Consider the following 20,930-nt stretch of genomic DNA (forward strand, 5'->3'; position numbering starts at 1 on the left):
TATCCTAATCAAACTCTAGTGGCTTTCTATTGTCTTTAGCAAAAAAAATTCCTTTTTTAAAAGTCCTTCACAACCAGGCGTCTATCTGCTGCCCTTCTAGCCTTTTATAGCCCAACCAAACTGCTGTTTCTCAAACATAGTACTCAACTTCTTTATGCCTTGGACTACTTGTACCCCATATCAAAAATGCACTCCCTTCTCACTTTTGTCTCAGAACCCTCTTAACCAAGACACATCTCAAACACTATACTACCTACTACTACCTCAAACACTACCTAGTACCAGCAGCCTTTCCGGACCCTCAGGCTAGTGCCTTCTTGCCCTAACATCCCTGTATTTATTCTTTGTATATTTTACATGTACAGGTTTTTACCACAATAAATGTTCATTCCTTGAGAACAGGAATTGTTTCACGCTTCAGAACTAAAAAGAGTGTGGTATATAGTATGCTTTTGTTGATGGATACTTGTGGGAATAAATGAGTTTACTAAGGAAGACTGTAAAGATGTCACTATAAAACTTTAAAACTTTACTACCATAGCTGTAGCTCACTACTACCCCCCCCCTCCACTTTTCTAATAAGAGTGGAAATTGGGATACTTTTGACTTTGTTTCTTTCCTTTTACTTGTTGCCCCAGTGATCAGTACCATGCCTGACAATATAAAACAATCATGGAGAGAATGAAAAATTAGACCAAGAATTGAACTCTTGGTGTAATGTATTTTGCAAAACACACTTGCTGGTGAATAAATATGGGTTTATATTTCCTAAACTTTTTTTTGCTGCATGGAGGATTTAGACAAAATAAGAAAAGAATGATATAGTTTTAGTATTTCCATCTTTAGCATACTGGAGATGGGTGTGGTGTATGGCACTGGTGTCAAACTCAAATAGAAAGGGGGGAGAAGGTCCACTAATTGGGGCTTGATTTTTAAAATGTTATTGGAGCAGTTCAGTGGTTTGGTGGATTGAGCCAGGCCTAGAGACAGGAAGTCTTGGGTTCAAATTTGACTTCAGACACTTCCTCACTGTGTAACACTGAAGAAGTCACTTGCCTAGCCCATAGGGCTCTTTTGCTTTGGAACCAATACTTAGAATTGATTCTAGGATGTAAGGTAAGGTATTTTTTAAAGTAACGTTATCTTTGCTTTATTATATATTTTTTGTTAATTATTTCATAATTGCATTTTAATCTGCTTGGCCCTCACTTGGGAGTGTTGAAAACCTTGTGTTTGATACTAATGGGGTAAGAGAAAGTAAACTTTACTAAGATACCACTGTACACTATTTTTTACACCTTTTTATACCTTACTACCATAGCTCATCCTTGCCCTTCTCCTCTGAAAATTTTCTGAGAGGAGTGGAAATTCAGGTACTTTAATTTAAGGACTGTTTATTCCTTTGGACTTTTATCTCCAGTATGTAGCACCAAGCCTGGTCACAATATGAAAATGAATACTTGTTGATTGATGATAGCCCCTTAGGAATATGCTGCAAAGGCACAGAACATAGTTATTTCAAGCTTTAATCATCAATGTTGATACCCAGTTCCCCAAATGTAGATATGCAACTGCTACTGTTTATTTTATATTTAAACAAGAATATTAGCAAGATCATAGTGTATACACACAATTCACTTGAGCTGATCAGTGATAGAAATAGTAATGTCTGTGAGATTGAGGACTAATTAGAAGACAAGTCTCAAAAAAATAGCTATACTGCACAAAAATCCAATTGTGAAATATAATTTAATAATTCAGAAAACTAGATTTAGAAAATTAATTCCCGAGGGGAAATCAAATGCTCACTTTGACATGTGATTCCTGTTAACAGTCTAAGATACTTTAGGTGCCAAGGAGGGTGGGAACCAATAAATACCCACATTTACTGCTATCTGCCTTTTCTCAACACAAAATTCAACTCTTATTGAGCAGAATTTTATATTCAGTGGTATTAAGTATCATTTTGATGTTACACATAAAATAAGTCATACTTCATTAATAGTGTATTTCAGTAGTATTAAGCAAAGAATGATATCTGGGCTCAATAAGAAGCATGAGGTAAAAATTGGAAGGACATGAAAAAATAGGGAGATGTTTCATTTAAATTTTGCCTAATTCAGCATTATAACAAAAATAATAGGCCTAGATACAAGTCACACCCTATGAATCACTGTATACTTTAAATGAATCATTGTATACTTGAACAAAGCACAATAATTAGAGCAAGTAATCATCCTTTGATTTTTGTTATTTGCTACCTAATTATGCAATATGTAGTCTCCATGAATTCCTCTGAATCTAGGTATTGCTAGTTTTGTGTAGGAGAGGATTTGACTTGAGTCACTGAAGGCATGTATTCAAAATTCACCTCTGGCACTTACTAGATATATAACTTCGGGTAAGTCTCAACTTCTTTCTACCTGTTTCCTCAACTGTAAAAACGGGAGCATACCAGTAGTTCCCATTCTCCCAGCGGTTCAACTTGCTCTAGTTCACAACCTGAGTTAGTGGCAGAGCTGCAACTACAATCTATAAATACTTTCCAGTTGAAGGGTCTATTGACATCAAATAGCAGTGGCACTTGGGGATCATAAGAGAGAAGAAAAAGAAATAAACATCTACATAGCACCTACTATTATCTTCAGCAATGTGCTAAGCACTTTTTTCCAAAAACAATATTTAATTTGATTCTCATGACAACCTTGGGAGATAGGTGACAGCTATGGGAACTGAGGCAAACAAATTAGATGACTAGCCCCAGGTCATATCTAGAAAATTTCTAAAACTGGATATGAACGTAAGTCTTCCTGGTTCCAGGTTCCAGGTTCCAGGTTCCAGGGCTCTATCCATTAAGCCACTAGTGGCCACCAAGTAGTATGGAAAAACACAATATGGTAGAAAGCACAGACTGGAGTTAAAGAGACTTAGGTTTTCATGAACAATTGCATAATAATGAACTTAATTATTAGCTTATGCTACCATTCTCAGGCTAGGAGACTTGAGTGATGTATAACATCCTCAGAAGATCTGAGTGATGTGTAACATCCTCATTCTCTTCATAAAGGGGCCTAAAATCTCCATCATATTGATTGCTTAATATATATCTAAGAATTAAAACAAAAACCCCTTACCTCCTATCTGAGAATCAATACTGAGTACTGATTGGTTCCAAGACAGAAGAGCAATAAGGGCTAGGCACTTGGGTTAAGTGACTTGTCCATGGTCACACAGCTACAAAGTGTATTTGTATACAGAAATTCTCCTGACAAGGCCTAGCTCTCTATACACTAAGCCACCTCACTAATCTATACCTAAGAACTATATATAGATAGTTAATGTGCAAAGAAGAAAGGAATGTACTCTTTCTCTAAGTTCTCAAGTGGCTGAGGACCATACTTAGCACCATAACTATTCCATAAATATGCTATCCCAGACTAAATACTTTTCACAATAAGCACACAGGCAAATTTAATACACTCAAGTGTATTAGTAAGTGTCTCTTACTAAGAAATTAAATGGCATAATAAAATACACTCAAAGTAAAGATGAATATGGGAAATAATTTGTAACTAACCAAAAATACCAGTTGAAATAACACTAGATGCTCATCCTATTCAAGAGTTAAGATGTTTAATAAATACAAAGTTTGTGGAATAAGGTAAAAATGAACCATTCCCTTTAAGAGAAAAATAAGCAACAGCTAGCAAGTTGAAAATGTTAATCCCCATTTTATCAGAAAATAGAAGGGTTCAATTTAGGAATTTTGAAGGACACAGCAAGGAAAACACGAAAACCAATTTTGGCTACATGATCGCCAGATTTAATGCAACTGTTATTCTCATTTCTGCCCTGCAAAAGTAAGAAAATGTCCCATCAAAATTACACTGTGAAATATAAGCGCAAAGTTTCTTGACATAGTTTTAGAAAAAATGTTGGCACCAACTGCATTTAAAAAACAAGTTTTAAGGCATAATAAAAAAATACAAGATCAATTTCTTAATGCATTTTAGAAGTGACTGAGTAGGATGCCAAGAGTCTTTGGATCTTCCAAATACAAGCAGTCCCAACAAACATATACAGTCAGCCAGACATGTATACCTCCACTTTACATACAAATGAGTACAGATGCAGGAACACTGTCTTGCTAACCAATTTCATTCTTGTGAGCTACTTTTCATTCCTCTCCCTTCCAGAGCTCCTCTACACCAGTTCCAGGTTTTACAGCAAGAAGATACAGCAAGAGACAAGGAAGTTAGGAGGGAAGGGAAAATATTATTCTACTGCGGGTATTTAGAACAACACTTCTGACTACTACTAATTTTCTCTTAATGGAAACTCCATCCCTATCATTTACCACCTCATTCTGCTGGATTTCTTGCTCTGGAAATCATCATTAGAGGCTTAGAATTTTGGAATTCAGATGGGAAAGGAGAATCACTATTGCTAGGGATATGGCTGAGAAAGATTATGTTTTTGCCACCCTAAACTAGCATCCAAATTTTTTTTTTCCATAGACACATTTTTATAAATGGTGATTAGGTTCCACAATTCAGCTCTATTCTGGATTAAGTAGATTTCTGTGATTTAGGTTAAGAATTTAATCACCATTTACAACATTATTTCTACTAAAAATGACTTCCTGGTTTTAAACAAGACTTCCAGTCTCTTAGAACACAAACCCATTTGGTTAAATTGGATATTGTCTGTACTTTATAAGCTTATAGGAAACAGCAAGATTATCTTGGCTATAAAGCAATCTCCAAAATCATCAGGGAATCTTAAAGAGGTAAAAATCTTTGGCTAATTAATTTCATATGCTAGTTCCCTGCAATTTGCCAAGTAAAAACTGTTTTGCAGCAATTTCCTACAGCCACCTAAATATTGAGGGCAATGAGTGCATAATCATAAAAGATGTCAGTTTGCTAAATATTCTAAGTAGAATAATATTTCCAACATTTGATGCTCTTCTTACAGGTATTCATATACATCATGAAACACACCATCATAAAACCTCACCTGCTCTACTTACATGGTAATAACAAATGTTCCAAAATGTAAGAAGTAAAGGAATTGTAAAACATTGTGTTATTTAGTCTGACTGAGGAGCATTTTCCTAAATGGATCAAAGGGATATGATTCTATAATTAAATGTAATTACAATAGTTCTAAGAAAATGGCAGCCCATTATTTCCACTTGAAAAATTCATTTTATACACTTGATTTCAATGCTATCAATGTAGTTAATATCCAGATCTAATGCTTCCAGTTTCGTTGAACAGGAGACTGCAGAAATTCTTTCAAATGAGTAATCACTAAAATACAAGGGATTTTTAACTGTTTAGTCTTTAGTATAGCTATGTAATTTACTTTTTTAAAAAGATGTCATAAGTGGTTCAAATTATTAGCAGTTTGTGAGGCTATTTGAACAGGATTAAAAATGGCTCTTTAAATATTTGTCCAAAATGTTTATTTTGAAAAACTAAAGGTTCTCAGTGATTTTCTCTCCTCCCCCATCAACTGATCATAGTAAAAAAATGTCTTAGAAAAATATGAATAACCAAAATGTAAAGAAAAAATTAGATAGGTTAATGAGGCCTTTAAAAAAGACTGGAAGGCCCCCCCACTTACAAAAGAATTGTGGTTTATGAAAGTAATAGAGTTCACATCATTGGTGAACTGCAGAGGCAGTCAAAAGCTTTAAGGCTTATGAGAACAGCAGGGATAAATTATTCACTTTAAAAATCAGTAATAAGAGATCCAACTTATTCTCTTGCATAAGGCAGGTATTTTTATCTAAGATTAGACCAAAGGCTTCTAGATTACAGAAGTTATAGTTGCACCTGCAAGATCTGGGTGCAAAAATCTGCCATTAAGAAAAGGTCTACAAACAAGGGAAAAGGAGAAAATTGGCTTGACTGATAAGCACTTGCAGAGGTCAAACAAGCCCAATATCCCTGTCAAGGTATAGCTTAGTGATTCTTTCCCTGGTTTTTGTGGGAAAGAGGACAAAAAGACTCATAAGATGTCTGTAGAACTATGCATCATGGAGGCAAACTTAAAAAAGGACACAAATAGATTCAACACCCGTTTTCTCAGAAATTAGTAGTGTTCCCAATAAAAGTTAAAGGCTCTGGATCATCATTCTCTAGTTTAAGTAGTCTGTGAGTCAAATCACCCATTACCCATTTGAAACACAAGTTGTATCCCTTTACCAGACAAGGGAGGGGGAACATTCCTTGAAGTTGTCTAACACATCATTTACATGGGTTTTCTAGTCTCTTAGTGACACCATCAATGGCTATTGCTGCAGGACCATCCCTAGATGTACCACCAAAAACATTTATGTTCCTAGTATTTATGAAGATTCGAACCTCCCCATCTTCTTTTACTCTATCAAAGATTCTCTCATTTTTGAATTAATTCTTAGATGTGAACCTGGGGAATTTCTTATTGCTCCCTTATTTTCTTAGTTCCCTGAAAAGTTCAGTGTCCCTGGTCCTATATAGCCCTAGCTGTTTCTAGAAGACAAGTGCGAGCAATGAGCTACATGAAAATCTTCACATAAATGATCAGCCCCTCCCTTCCCCTCCCACCCCAACTTGTACTAAATAGACTATTATAAACCTTGACACCCTAAGAGAAGAATTTCTAGTCTGAAGATACTGGTATTAGTTTTCTTTAGTAGAAAGTGATGCTGGATTTTCCACCTGGGGGGTTGAGGACTTTGTTGTGTGATCGAGGCCTGGGGCCCAGCCTGGGCTCATGGTTGTCAATCTTGATTTTAGATTCAGTTTCCTTGACTTGTTCCTCCTTTCCTTGGTCACATTTTTCATCAGTTTCTTCTCTTGAAGATTGTGTATTCTCTGTAGCTGTGTAATGAGGTCACAATGTCATTAACATAGTGAGTCACTTATGTACAGAATTCAAGAATTCAGACTTGCCTCCAATGAAAGTAAGAATTTCTAAGAGGCGTGGCACAAAGGGGAAGATAAGAGGAAAAAGTAAGTCATGATAGCAGTAGGTTTGCCCCAATACTGATCTTGGGCTACTACATTTTTCTTTTTGGAGCTGCTCAAAGTACTTTTCAGGAATCTTATTCATCTCTAAGGAATAGATGAACTAGAATAACCAAGAAGTTTATTTAAGGAACTCAGTTTAAAGAGATGTTTCCCTAAGTACTATTGCAAACATTTAACTATCGAGGTGATTTTCGGATTAAAGGCACTTGATAAAATCTTGCTTATAATAGTTCTCTACTCTAAACACCACTTCTTTGAGCCTAATGATCTGGTAGAAACAGAGGAATGGTTTCTCTCATGTTCAAGGCATAAACCTTGAGTCATCTATAGCAGAGTGAAGGTGTTTTAAGTACAACAGTAAGACCAGCTCATCAGTCCAAATAGCATCCTTATGTATAATCTAACAGGCCAATCCTAGTATTTTTGGCTAAGATTTCTCTCTTCTGGTATGATGGCAACAGATTGATAAGGCAACAATAACAATAATAATATAAAAACACGGAACCTAAATACTAGAAAATACAGTATAAATATACCTTTTTAAAGAACAGAGAGGGAATAGAAATTATCTTCTCACCTCCAAGTTGCAATTTTGTGTCCTCACCTTCATATAAGACAATATGATCCTGCAATAAGGCAAGTAGAGTCATGTCAAGATTTTGTCCAAGGACACAGTCTTTTTCTTCACAGCCAAGCATGAACTATTTATTATGCTTCTGTTTGTTACACAGTCTTACCAATCTGCTTTACCCTTTACTGAGCCGTAAAGAGTGGCAAAACTAGTGAAGCTCATCAGCAGGTATCTTTGCATCTGAGCTACGCTAACTCAAATTTTTTTCTTCCATTACAGTGTATTATCTGAAATGCTTACCCAGCTCCTTCCTGTAAGTGCCATTCTATTCTGTCAGAGACTATCTTTGGGCTGCCAATCAACTTTAGGAAATAGCAGGGAGCCTGTTGCTCTGGGCACTCAGGATATCCATTATTGGCTAGATAAGGTATGTAGAAATGTCCTAAGCAAAGTAATTTGTTGATAGCAAGGATTTTCTCTAGGATTCTACAAGATTGTCTCAGAGTTCTAGTTGCCCTATTCATCACAGACAAACTGGAACAACAGAAAAAAAAACACAAAAGAAAGTCTAAGTCAATTTATCACAGGCTGTGGGACTTAAGCAAAGCTATCACTAACCTCAACAACTTGGGCTCTCCCTAAAGGAAGGTCATACATAGATTTGGTCAGCGTCTTCAAAGGCAAAAGTCATTTTCATAGTCTAAATCTTCAAGATGATCTCTCAGTGTAAAATACTGAGGCAAAAGGACACATCGCTATTAGCAACTTAATGGGGAATGGGCTTAGCTTAAGAGTATAATAGTAAAAATATCTGGGTCATATTACTTCTATTTCAGATAACCAGGAGTCAGGCTGACCTTTTGTTAAGAAAGAGATATAATAGGGGGCAGCTGGGTAGCTCAGTGGATTGAGAGTTAAGCCTAGAGACCGGAGGTCCTAGGTTCAAATCTGGCCTCAGCCACTTCCTAGCTGTGTGACCCTGGGCAAGTCACTTAACCCCCATTGCCTAGTCTTTACCACTCTTCTGCCTTGGAACCAATACATAGTATTGATTCCAAGATGGAAGGTATAGGTTTAAAAAAAGAAAGAAAGAAATAGATATAATAAAAAGAGCAGAGAAGGAATTCTTAGGCTTTGGGGCTGTTGAAAAGAAAAAGATGCTTCACTTTTAGGTTTTCAGAAATGACTTTTTCTACTACAAATTCAATGTATATGTTAATTTAATATGACCTTTCTGACTATAGTTAGAACTAAAGGACTGATCATATATTGAAGGTCATATCCTCAATGGTCAAAGTTAAGATTCTACCAAGACTACTTTTTTAGAGACTCATTCTTTTCAAGATTCTTTGTTGTCAAAGGACAGATGACTAATGATGGAAGATGCACATCTTTCTATGTAACTGATAGCTGCATCTAGGAAAATATTAAACTTGTTGGTTCCTAGTAGCTCAATCCTCCAGGCCTAAGAACCCCTTAATGAATCTGCTGGAAGAAACTCTTATTTTTTATTTGGCTCCAGCCCCAGCTACCTGAATGCAAGAAATCCATACCTTGGGCTTGTTTGGGTGTGCTATGGGCGCAGTAATGGTGATTGGAGACCCAAAGATGTCACTGGCCTTCCCACCAGGGGGATTCAAACGATACCGAGCCTGCACAGGAGAAGGCTCTTCAAAGATACCACTTTCTTTGCCTCCTGTAGAATTAATCACATAAGAACAGCTCATATTTAAATGGTGTTTTATAGTTACAAAGTGCTTTACTCAAAACTAGTTTTTGAGGCAGAGTAACACTGCTATTATTCCAGTTTCAGAGATCACAAGATAATGGTGGTTTATAATTTGAAGAGGAAATTGGGGCTCAAAGAGACAAGGCCACAGTTTGTAGCACTGGAAACCGAGACACATCCAGAATTCATGACTCAGTTTGATGTTCTTTCCATTACTACCTTTCCAGATTAATTCACATCCAAACAATTATTTTTAAATGCCTCAAAAATTATTTCTGGAGCAGCAAAACCAACAAAAGGACAGGGTGAAACAATCTTCCAGCCGAAGACAACTTAGGTTGGCAGGAAAGGAGTATTTCATTGAAGTAACAGGGGAGAGCAATCCAGCATAACCAGTGTCCCGGCAAGTCAATAGCAAGCTTTGTCCCAGGAAGCCAGCAACAAGGTTGCATATAGGTATCCTGTGCTCCATTACAGCCTTGAAGGTAGCCAGGCAGCCCAGGCAGCCCGGCAGTCCACCAGACAGTCAGGCCCTTATTAATCAGCTAGGAAACTCAGGAGTAAATCAAGGATGCCCATGATCACCACTACTATACAATACTATACTAGAAATGTTAGCTATAGCAATAAGAAAAGAAAAAGAAATCAAAAGAACTGGTACAAGTAATGAGGAAACTAAACTATCTCTCCTTGCAGATAATATACTAGTATACTTTAAGAGAATCTTAAAGAATCAACTAAAAAATTAGTTGAAATAATTAACATCAGCAAAGTGGCAGGATAATTAAAAAAAAATCCACATAAAAGACTTCTGAACTGGAATAAGAATGGGCCTAAGGGGTCTAATATCAAACTACAAGTCTAGAAGGTGAAGGGTGAGTGCATTCTAGTTAAGGAAAACAGCCTGTGCTAAAGTACAAAGATGGAGTCTTATGCCCAAGGAACAGCAAAAAGACATATTTGGCCAGACTGTAAAGGGCACAAATGGGAGCAATGTATAATAGAAGTGAAACAGTAAATGGAATTCAGGCTTCAAATGTTAAACAAAGTAATTTGTACTTAATTCTAGAGGTAATTGGGAGCCTGTAATCATCTGAGAAATTACTTCTTTGTGCCAGAGTATGTTGCTGAGAAGTAATTGTGACAGTAAACAGAAAATAGCACTTGAAGAGGAAGAAAAAAATAAGGCCAAAACCTCTTCCTTGATAAACCAAATGATCCAAAAGATAAACAATCATTCTCATGTGAACATGCTATAAAAATGTAAATTTATGCTAGTTAAGTTTATCATTCTGATCTCATAAAGGAAAAAAAAACAAAGTAAAAATAGAATTTATCAGGTTGGGAGAAAGTTATGGACAGGAATACAGAAAAGAGAAAAGACTAAAAGAAATTTCTGGGTATGGAAACAAGGGAAGAACTAGCTAAGGAAAACCAGGAAATGTCTGTTGTAGAATTTAGTCTGAATTCCAGGGAGTCCATACTTTCCATTAGCCACAAAGGAACTCTTTTCCTCAGAGAACAAGTCTACCTAGTTTGGAAATGAAATGGGGGGAAAAAAAATCAGGAAAAAAATTACATTAAGTTTCCCAAAACTAGACTGTAGCTATAATTTGCCATTCTTTACACTTTGTGCCCTAAGATTCCTCACATTGTGGTAAAATTGGAAGCATTTTCTCTGTGTGTGAGCATTTAGGTAATGTATTATAGAAGGGGGGTAGTATAAAACAGGAGTAAGAGAGATAAGACGATAGTCCCAAAGTTAAGGGGATTTTTTGCATCTTTAATATCTTGAAGGAGTTGTGGCTAAGTCTCTGTCATCTTTTTTTTTTTAAGGTAGATTTGGCATTTTTCCAGAAGTGACTATCAAAGGGAAATCTGAAGAATAAAATTTAAATGGAGACTTTAAAAACTAATAAATTTGCAAAGATGATCCCTGACTATAACTAAAATTTTCATATATGAACAAAACCAAAAGCTTTTCAATTCCTAGGCAAAATGATTCTTACATTCATTTTTTTTCCCCATGCCAGGAAGTTGAAGCTCTACTGTTGAGATACAGAATCCTGCTTTCTGTATCAAAAGATTTGTTTTTTATTGACTCTTGTGTCACAATGACTGTTAGCTGCTGTACCCTGCAAAGCAACTCAGTCTCCAGGGAATATATCTAACAATAATCCCATTAAATCAGTGTTAAGTGAGCTGGGTACATTCACCTTTAAGTGGTTGAAATTTTGTTTCAGGCTTCAAAGAAATGTATTATTCTGTGATCTTTCATTAAACAGTTTAAGGCCAGTCCTGATACTACTAAATCTCTACAAAAATCATCACTGATTATTCAAGAAGCCATAGCAGAACAAATATTTCCTTTTCAAAACTTTTCTATTTTCCAAAACTACTATGGATCCACTGAAATCTTTAATTTCATGTTTTCAAAGAGTCTAGACTCAAGTTTTAGAGGAGGTTCTAATACTGGTACTACTTGGCATGCTGTAACTATCCAAGTCATTTCCACAGCCCTATCTCTCAAATCTGTAAAAGTAGGGTCATTCTAATTTCCAGATATTCCCATGCCAAAAGGGATAAGAAGCAAAATTAAAATTTTCTTTTGAATAACCTGAAAAACAAAAGATCTGTCCCATATGTCAGAAGACCAAATTTTATTTTATTTTATTTTAAAAACCCTTATTGGCTCCAAGGCAGAAGAGTGGTAAGGGCTAGGCAATGGGGGGGGGGGGGGGGGGGTGGTTAAGTGACTTGCCCAGGGTCACACAGCTGGGAAATGACTGAGGTCAGGTTTGAACCTAGGACCTCCCATCTCCAGGCCTGACTCTCAATCCACTGAGCCACTCAGCTGCCCCCTTGAAGACCAAATTTTAAAAGAATAAAAAAAAATGTTACCAAGGAAATCAGTGAAAACAGGAGTAGCCAGGGAAAATGGGATGATGGGAGATGAAACAAAAATTTCTTACCTGGAGGATTTGACCTTTTAGGTGTATTCTGAGGCTCCTTGGATGCTCCAAAAATATTAGATGCCATTCTATTTGGCCTATTTGAAGGATTAACTTCTTCTGGAGTTCCAAAGAGATTGCTTGAATCTCCTCCAGGAGGTTTCATTCCCCTGTGTACAAGAAAGAAACATGCTACTGTAAAGCTCTACCCTTATCCAGAAGTTTAGTGTTCTATCATTTTGGATCTTAAATGAATGTAGCAGGCAGAACTCATTACCTTTTCTCCAAAAACTTCCCCTCCTATTTCCAATTTCCCTATTACTTTTGAGGGTCAGCAATGTGCACCTAATCATCTAGGTCTACAAAATCAGTGTTACTGACCTTTATTCCTTCTTCTCACTCACTCCATATATCCAATCATTGCCAGATTTGGTCATTTCTACTCTCAACTTCCCTGATATGTGTCTCCTTCTTTCTACTCATATAGACCATCACCTCTCCTGGACTACAGTAATAAGTTTTCTATCTGGTCTTCCTACCTCAAGACTCTTCCCCTCTCTATCTATTTTAGCTGACAAGGTGATTTTTGGAAAACAGTTTTCATCATATCACCCAGCACCTACTCAAAGAACTCCAATGGCTCCTTACAACCTCCAGGATTAAAGCTCTTTGTAACCGATTCCTTTCTGTTTTTCGTCTTCTTAAACCTGACTCCTCCAAAATCTCTGATTCCATTACTTGGGTCTTATTAAAGTTTTTCAAGCACAACATTCCATTTCTCATTTTCCTTGCCGTTACAATAGCATCTCATACCTGGAATGCTCTTTTCCTGACTTCCTTCAAAACTCATTCTACATCCCAACTCTCCTTGCCTACTATGCTTTCTTCTTTCAGATGCTCTCTTCTGTGCTGTATATTATCTTGAATGTTAGGGTAAATGGGGTGTTGAGGAAGATCAGTACACCTCTGGTGTGAGAGCTTGCTGAGCCTTTTTCAGAGCTTTCTCCTTTCGTATTCATCTGCCACTTAGTTCTCACCTATGGCTCCAAGAAGCTATAGCATGTACAGCAGCCACATCCTGGCAAACTTTCACAGCAGGTGGGCTAAGCCAGGTTGAGGGTAACCAACTGGTCTCAAACCCATTGGTGAATTAGTGAGGTGTTTCCCCATGGTATGTGAAGACTTCCCCCAACAAATTAAAAAAAATTGTTTCAATGGCCATATGAAGCCCATCAACAGATGTCTTAAGACTTTTGTCATTGGGCTTTAATGACTCTGGAAGAAAGAGGCTGATGGCTGTGTACAACTCTGTCTCACTTAAATCCAATTTATGCTTGAATCAAAAGATATCACCACTGATGTCATTTTGGTCCTCTTCAAGTATGAAGGACAAGTTCTACTACCACCACCACCATCCTGAATGTTCCTCTTTACCTAGATATTACAAAGTGTCTACTCCCATCATTTCTTGAGGGTAGGAGCTTGTTTCTGTCCTTTTTATATGGTTGCTGACTTAAGTACAGAAGATTATCCAGTTAATAAGCAGAGTCAAAATTTAAGCCTTGTTCCTCTGACTCACAAATCTAGTGCTCTTTCCATAATGTCATTGTAAATGTTGGTTTTAAAACCATCACATGTTATTAGAACATATTTTCATAAGGGTAAAATTAAAATATAGGTCTTGTTTCACATTTATCGGTAAGTTTAAGGAACTAGGTCACTGCAAGTTTTTTTTTTTCCTAGCAGTCTAGCCGCAGAGGTAACAACAAAGTGAATGAGTATATTCCACATTTTTTCCCTCTTAATATGTTTTTTGTTTATAAAACACCAGAAAGGAAGCTAATGACTTGTACTTCAGAGGAAAAAAGGGTAGTTTCTCGGATCAGCTGTAGAACAAGGATACACAATATCCTCAACTCATTTCATGGCAAAGAGATAAGGTTGCCAGACACCACAACTTGACAATACATATGGGTCAGTCAGTAAACACTATAGAAGCCAAGGACAACAGCTGGTAGTGCCAGGGTTTTTGATATGATGCCAATGTATCCCCGACTGCTTGAGTAAAAGAACAGACAAGAACATAAGTTGAAGTTTACAATGAAGCAGTTTTATCATTTTCTGTAGGATATGTTGGGGGCATAGAGATTGGAAAGGGGAATAAGATGGGGAAATTTTTAGTTTTATTTCCTGTTATAAAAAGGCTTATAAGATTCAAAGTACTTTGGTGGATAAGTAATTTTGAACCCATCATTCATTTGTAAGTCACTACAGTTCTAGTTTTAACTATAGACTTTATGCAGTTTGCTTGGCTAGTTGCATTGAGTTTAACATTCCTAGGCCCAGACAACAGTTCTTTTTTTAAAAGAAAAGGATTTAAATTCATCAAGCTAAACTGAATTTGACACCATTTCACTACATATAGAGTATCAAGGTTTGGGCTTGGTGAATTTGAAATCAATTGTAAAATTAACAATTAAGTTTATACGTCTTCTAGAACCTAAGATTTCTTATTAATTTCTATAAACAATTAAGTATTCAGGAACTTTCATCTCATGTCAGAGTTACTGCAATCTTCTAATAGATTAACTTTAAGTTTTCTCTTTTTCAAGCAATTCTCAAAATCAGGGTTTAAAGTCAACATTATTGCCCATTATGTGGATCATCTGACTTGTTCATCAACTCTAGTTGTTCCCCATTGCCTTTCACATATAATTCAGTTTATATTATGCTTGGATTGAAAGCTCTCTGGTGATGTTTAGTGACTTCATTATTCTATACTATATATGAAAATACATAATTTCATGTATATATTAAAGTATGTTTATATGATATATATGCACAATATTTGTTTCTATATTTTTCTTCCCATCCCCCGCCCCCCAGCCCAATCCTCTAAAGCTTCCTTTAGCTCTTCCTCAAAATTGTTGACTGCAGGAATAACTTATCACCTCTGTCATCTCTCTCCTCTTATTGAAAATCATTGAAATTGTATTACTACTTCAAGAAATGCTTCCTCTAAACAAACCAGAAAAGGACAAGTTTATAGTCATATACTGTGACATCTTCATTTCCCTCTATTGACTGCTTCCTATTTATGCTATATATAACTTGTACATAGCCATTTACATATTATCTTCCCATAAGAATATAAGGCCAAGGGCTGTTTTTTGGCTTTCTTGGTCTCTAATATTTCACACAGTGTCTAGCATGGAGTAGGTACTTAAATGCTTATTGACTGAATGACTGGTCAAGTTACTTAACTTGTATGAATCTCAGTTTATGGTTGTATAGTAGCATCCCCTGATTCCTTTACAAAGATGTTAAGTGAATGAAATAATATATGTAAAAGCTAATAAGTTCTATATTGAAGCTGTTATTATTATATACACTTCTCCCAAGGATAAATGACAATAGCATACTTTACTTTTCCAGCATTTAAAAAATAAGGAAAAAACACCATTCAGAGAAATGTTTAATTACTTCATGAAATGAGAACAAGAAATTTTAAAGGAGAGGAAATGTCAATTTACAAATCAGCTACTAAGTCTAGTAATAGTTTTATATGGATGATTTTAATGGAATAGAAAGACATCTTTAAAATGGGCTTGTAAAATAACATCAAAGAAAAAGTAATTGAGTAAAAAAAATGAATGCTGAAAGATGACAACTAAAAGAATATTTCAGCTACAGATTATTAACCTAAATATCCTGAGCTTCAAAAATCTTTGGTCAATTCCTAAAGCCTAGAAAGTAAAAGAAGTCAATTTAAATGAGCAAAATAAGTACCAATAACTTAAGTTCTACAAGTATAAAATTACTGAATTCATGAAACCTAGTAAAAGCAGATAATTCTGGTTTTCAAATCAGATCCTGGAGCTGGTAGAAATGTAAATAAAAATATAAAATCCATAGCAATGGATCTTTTAACTTTTCAGGTTCTTAATCCTGCCTGATATACTATCAGATGACCGACTGGCACTATGCATAAAAGGTGATGAAGAATCATCATGGGCTAAGAAGCTATCTGGATTCATGTAAAAACTTAAAAAACTTATTGTTTTCACTCTTACATAACTTAAAACTATACATAACAAAATTTATATTTCTAAGTTGAATAGTTAGCATTTATTTTAAAATAAAATAATGCATTTTAAATGAGAGCAAAAGATCCAAATATAGTTATGAGTTTTCTTCCTTTTAAAAAACCAATACCTGTCATTCCACTAGGCTCTTCCAACATTTGGGAGAAAACTTTAAGTTGGGGTATAAATTGAAAATTGTGTTATCCTCTTGGGGTTGGTAAAGTAGCAACAAGAAACCTGGCCCAAATCAAATTCTTTACAAACATTTTATGGCTTTCAAAAAGATTTGATTAATAATAATGGCTATAGCATTATGTCACTCAAAATTTTTTTTCAGAATCCCTTTAAGTAATATTAATCCTTTAGAAAAAACAAAGGACGAGAAGCCAGTGTTAATGAAAATTAAGAGGGAAGTGCCTAAAGGAAGAAAAATGTGATTCACTTCAAAGTCTCAAGTGTCTACAAAAATGCCCAAAGTGCCATCAACACTCAGAACTGATCGCAACTTGGGAGGGGCACTTTTCTTATATCTAAATATAAAACTGCAGAGAAATCCTAGTTTTCCTCCTACAATTATTAAAGGATATTTTCCTTTTGCAAAGCAAAATAAAACAAAGCAACAGAAACGTGAAATATACTACTTTGATGTACTATGCTATAGGGCAATGAAGATCATCTCTGTACAATGGAGACACAAAATCAGGAATATTTTCAACCAGGTTTAACTGGAATAATTGTAAATTTATGAAACAAGTTTGGCCACTAAGTTACAGATGAATTTTTGAAAAATACCAACTGAAACCTAATTTATCTCCAAAACTTATCAAATAGCACTTTAGAGATTTTTAAAAAAAGAGAAAAATCAAGATGATGGGACTTCTCTGATAAGGGCATCTCCCATGCATTCAAGAAAAGAGAATTGAGTAAGACAAAGTTTAACAAATAATATTTATATACTTAATAGCATCTTGCAAAGTTAACCAAAGTGCTTATTATACAAATGTGCACACATCACATACATAAAACTACAAAAGAGAAATATGATCTTAGTCATTAGCCACCTAAGCTCTGCTAGTACACAAACATTGCCATTGTTTCCAAGACTCCTGGCACCACAACTCTTCCCCCTCTTCCACCACAACTTCCACAGCCCTGCATATTCAGCTGAATGTTCCATTTGGGGAAATTTTCTGGTCTCAACAGAGATTCTTTTAGTTCATCTTTACCTTGAGCTTTTCATTTATATAACATGGAAATGTTTAAACAACACTTTTCTGGAGCACAATGAAATTGATCTCAGGATTATATATATATGCATGCCTTGCTAGACATGTCACATTCAACATCCTATTCATTAGGTCACATTGCCTATATACCTACCTTTAGCATGAAATTCAATTAAATACAAGGAAACCCAGGCCCAGCAGTTTAAAAATGCCAACATTTCTAAGATGATCCTAAGAGATCCACCACAACTGTACCCTAAAACGAATGAGCCAAAGGTCACCTGGGACGTCATCCAAGGCCGACTTCCACGAGAAAAGAATGAAACTAATCTTTGGAGCATACAATCAAGAGTGTGAGGCAGTTATTTTTAACCGTGGGTCACAGTAATTAAAAAAAAAAGTCCGTAAATATAATAATTTTCCTTTGTAGCCCTATGCATTTTATTGTAGTGTTATTTGGGGAAGGGTTCTACAGACTGCCAAAGGGGTCCATGACATCAAAAGGGGCTAAGAAACCCTAGTGTAAAGGTCCTTTACACCTAGAACAACCTCTTTACCAAAGCAGCTCCGCAGGAGAAAAGTGGGAAACAGGAAGTGGAAACGGGTACCGAAGTGTAAAGAGCTTACAAACCTGTTCTCAAGAGTAGGACACCATTTCAAATAGCAAGACCCCATTCCTTCGCCTCTGAACAAAGTACATGTTACAAAAGGGCAGTAGGTGGATACCCACAGCTTAGTAACTCCAAAAAGACCCCCGACATTGGTTGGCTCTCTCCCCGATCCAGTCTTCTCAGAAAGCTCAGTGTTCACTCTACCTGCTCCAAATCCCCGGGATAGTTCCTCCCCTTCCCCACAACCCTCGCCCCTCCCCGTTTAGATGCGGCTCTTTACATCGGCCACTCACACTTCTACTGCCACACCCCCTGGTACCCACCTCACCGGTTTCCTCCCCAGCGTAGCCCCAAATTCGGCCCCTTCCCTTCATTCTCCCTCCACATCCCGCTTTCCCCTCCCCCCACTTCCCCTGCTGTCCTCACTCCAATTGTTCCCCAACCCCCACCCCCGCCCCCAATTGTTCTCACCCCCGGACGCCCCAGGGTCCCCGGCTTCAGACCACGTGAGGGCCCGCCCTCCTCCCAAACCCCCCGTACTCGGCCTCCTTCACCCAGAGACCTCCAGCCCCGCCTCCCTCGTTTCCTTTCTCAACGTGGCCCGGGGCCGAGTGGGTGGCCGGACGGGCGCCGCCTCGGCTGGGCTAGATCTCTCCGGTGGCCCGGCCCGCTGCCCGTCGCACCTGGAATTTGACTTGCCGCCTTCGTTCTCTAGCCCCTGGAACATGTCGGGAGCGGCTGCGGCTGCGGCTGCGGCAGTGGTAACGGTGGTGGGAGCCGTAGCGGCAGCAGCAGTCCTCCGGCACCGCAAGCGGAGCAGCACTGTTCCCGCTCCCACCACCCCCCTCAACAGGCACAGGGGCCGCTTGCCGCTCGCCTATTGGGTACCGCGGCCGCCAATCAGAGCCTCAGAGCCAGTCCGTCGTAGCTCGGGGGCCTGCCCCTCGTCCCGCCCCCGTCTCCCCGCCCCCAGCCAAGAGGGAATCTTTAACATCCCCTTCTCCCTCTCTCCGCCCCTATTCAGGAAGGATTGGGGGAAGGCGAGCTTTTGCTCTCCGGAGCCAGTTCGTAGTTGTCCTGTTTAGGTTCCAGCCTTCTCCATCATTGCCTCCTCAACTCCATCTCTTAGGAATCTTGGTTATCAGTTTCAAGACACAGCACCATAATTATGGGGAAGGCCTTCCTGCCCCCATTTTTCTCCCAGAACCCTGTATATGAGTTTTACACGTACAAATCTGCAAGTTGGAATGTAAGCTCTTCTTTTGCATAAACAAAACCAATGCAACTAGAATAAGAAGAAAAGCGGTTAACTGGGAAGAAAATGTTCATATCTTTCTGTTAAATAAAAACATTTTAAGGATTTAATTTCTATATAGGCATTTATATGTAAATTTTACACAAATGAATACACACCATAAATGCGATAAAAAACCAGTATCTGTGCTTGGTAACTTGGTCAAAGGACAAGAATGTTTTATGTTTTACAAAATCAAGGGGAGATGCAAGGCAAGGGGGATGACAAAAGTACACAGAGTGCTGGACCTAGAATCATAAAGACGACTGTTCAAATCCTGCTTCAGTTGCTGTGTGTCCCCTGGGCAAGTCACTTAACTTCTAATTACTTCAGTTTCCCACTCTGTAAAAAAAAAACGAGGCTAACAACACCTTCCTCCCGGGGTGGATGTGAGGATAACATGTGATATGCTCGCTACTATTAAAAAATATACCATCGTCTTATATGTTTTTCCTCTTAAGAGCTATGGGTACATACTCTGACCAATCTTGCTTATATTTTAAAATGTTTCAGCAGACATGAGATGGCTGGACTGAAAGCAAACATCATGGAGAAAACCATCTTATTCCTTATATGCTTGTATATTACCTACAAGCCCTTACAAAAGATATTCTTTCCTTTCTCCAGTCTAAAAACAAAAAATCTTTCGTGATCCTCCCAGCAGTCCTTTGTTCCCATCCCCCAACCCTCCCCTTTAACTTTTGTATTTACCTCCCAATAGAACTTAAAGGAGATACTGACCATTGGACTAAATTATTGGACAAAGCTAAAATTCAGAGACCTACTCAACTAAATTCTTCTCTCTTATAGTGCCTAAGGACACCCAGTACTCTCTTTTCCCAAAAGCATTTAATAGCTGTAGCAACACACGGGTTTATTTAGTTAGGAACTGCTAGGTGGAGGAAGGGAACATGGGTGAAGGTAGGAAAACCTTTAGCCAGTTTTTTCTAAGCATTCAATCATGACTGAAGAATTTCACTTGAATGAAGCTTCACAGCACGAAGTTGTTTTGTTTTTGTCTACAGAGTAACTGGTGACAGGTACTATTTATTCACCACTCAGCTTTTCTTTGAAAGGGAGATATTTTCAGTGTAAGTAAACATTTGGGGGCAAGTAAATGTTAACTGGGGAAAAAAATACAGAACTATTAAAGTCAGAAAAACCACTCTTTAATCAAGGAAAGGGGTACAGTGCTGTTCTCAAGGCCTCCACAAAGAGCAGGGTGCAAACAGAGCCCCAAACCTTGAGAGACTGGTTGCTCCTGTCCCCGACCCCTGGGAGAGCCAACCAGGCTAGACTGCTAGACTGACAACTCCAAGGAACAAAAGACCTGGGGGGCGGGGGGGGGGGGGGGGGGGGCTATAAGCCATTAGGGGGCCAGGGGCAGGGAAAGATAAGACATTACCTTAGCTACTAGGAAATGGGAGTGTTCAAACTATAC

The 20,930-nt window shown here is 37.6% G+C and overlaps 1 protein-coding gene and 1 long non-coding RNA gene across 5 annotated transcripts; one reads left to right on the forward strand and one right to left on the reverse strand.

The window, feature by feature from the left end:
* Positions 1-3,797: 3,797 nt before the first annotated feature.
* JPT2 (Jupiter microtubule associated homolog 2) lies at positions 3,798-19,063 on the reverse strand. 4 transcript variants are annotated; one of them, XM_007499361.2, is made up of 5 exons: positions 18,879-19,063; positions 12,295-12,443; positions 9,147-9,289; positions 7,600-7,648; positions 3,798-6,872 (listed from the first exon to the last, which is right to left on the reverse strand). In XM_007499361.2, the coding sequence occupies exons 1-5, from the start codon at positions 18,920-18,922 to the stop codon at positions 6,682-6,684; spliced, it is 576 nt and encodes a 191-aa protein (XP_007499423.1). In that variant the 5' UTR covers positions 18,923-19,063; the 3' UTR covers positions 3,798-6,681. The 4 variants fall into 4 exon arrangements, with proteins under 4 accessions (XP_007499423.1, XP_007499421.1, XP_007499422.1 ...); XM_007499359.3 differs by having other exon boundaries at positions 7,559-7,648; XM_007499360.3 differs by lacking the exon at positions 18,879-19,063 and adding an exon at positions 18,519-18,586 and having other exon boundaries at positions 7,559-7,648.
* On the forward strand, positions 6,909-11,255 carry LOC107649631 (uncharacterized). Its single transcript, XR_001623598.2, has 3 exons — positions 6,909-7,004; positions 7,873-8,020; positions 11,159-11,255. It is a non-coding gene; the product is annotated as an uncharacterized LOC107649631 (long non-coding RNA).
* Positions 19,064-20,930: the final 1,867 nt, after the last annotated feature.

Source organism: Monodelphis domestica, chromosome 7 (assembly GCF_027887165.1).
Source record: "Monodelphis domestica isolate mMonDom1 chromosome 7, mMonDom1.pri, whole genome shotgun sequence".
NCBI classification, from domain to species: domain Eukaryota; kingdom Metazoa; phylum Chordata; class Mammalia; order Didelphimorphia; family Didelphidae; genus Monodelphis; species Monodelphis domestica.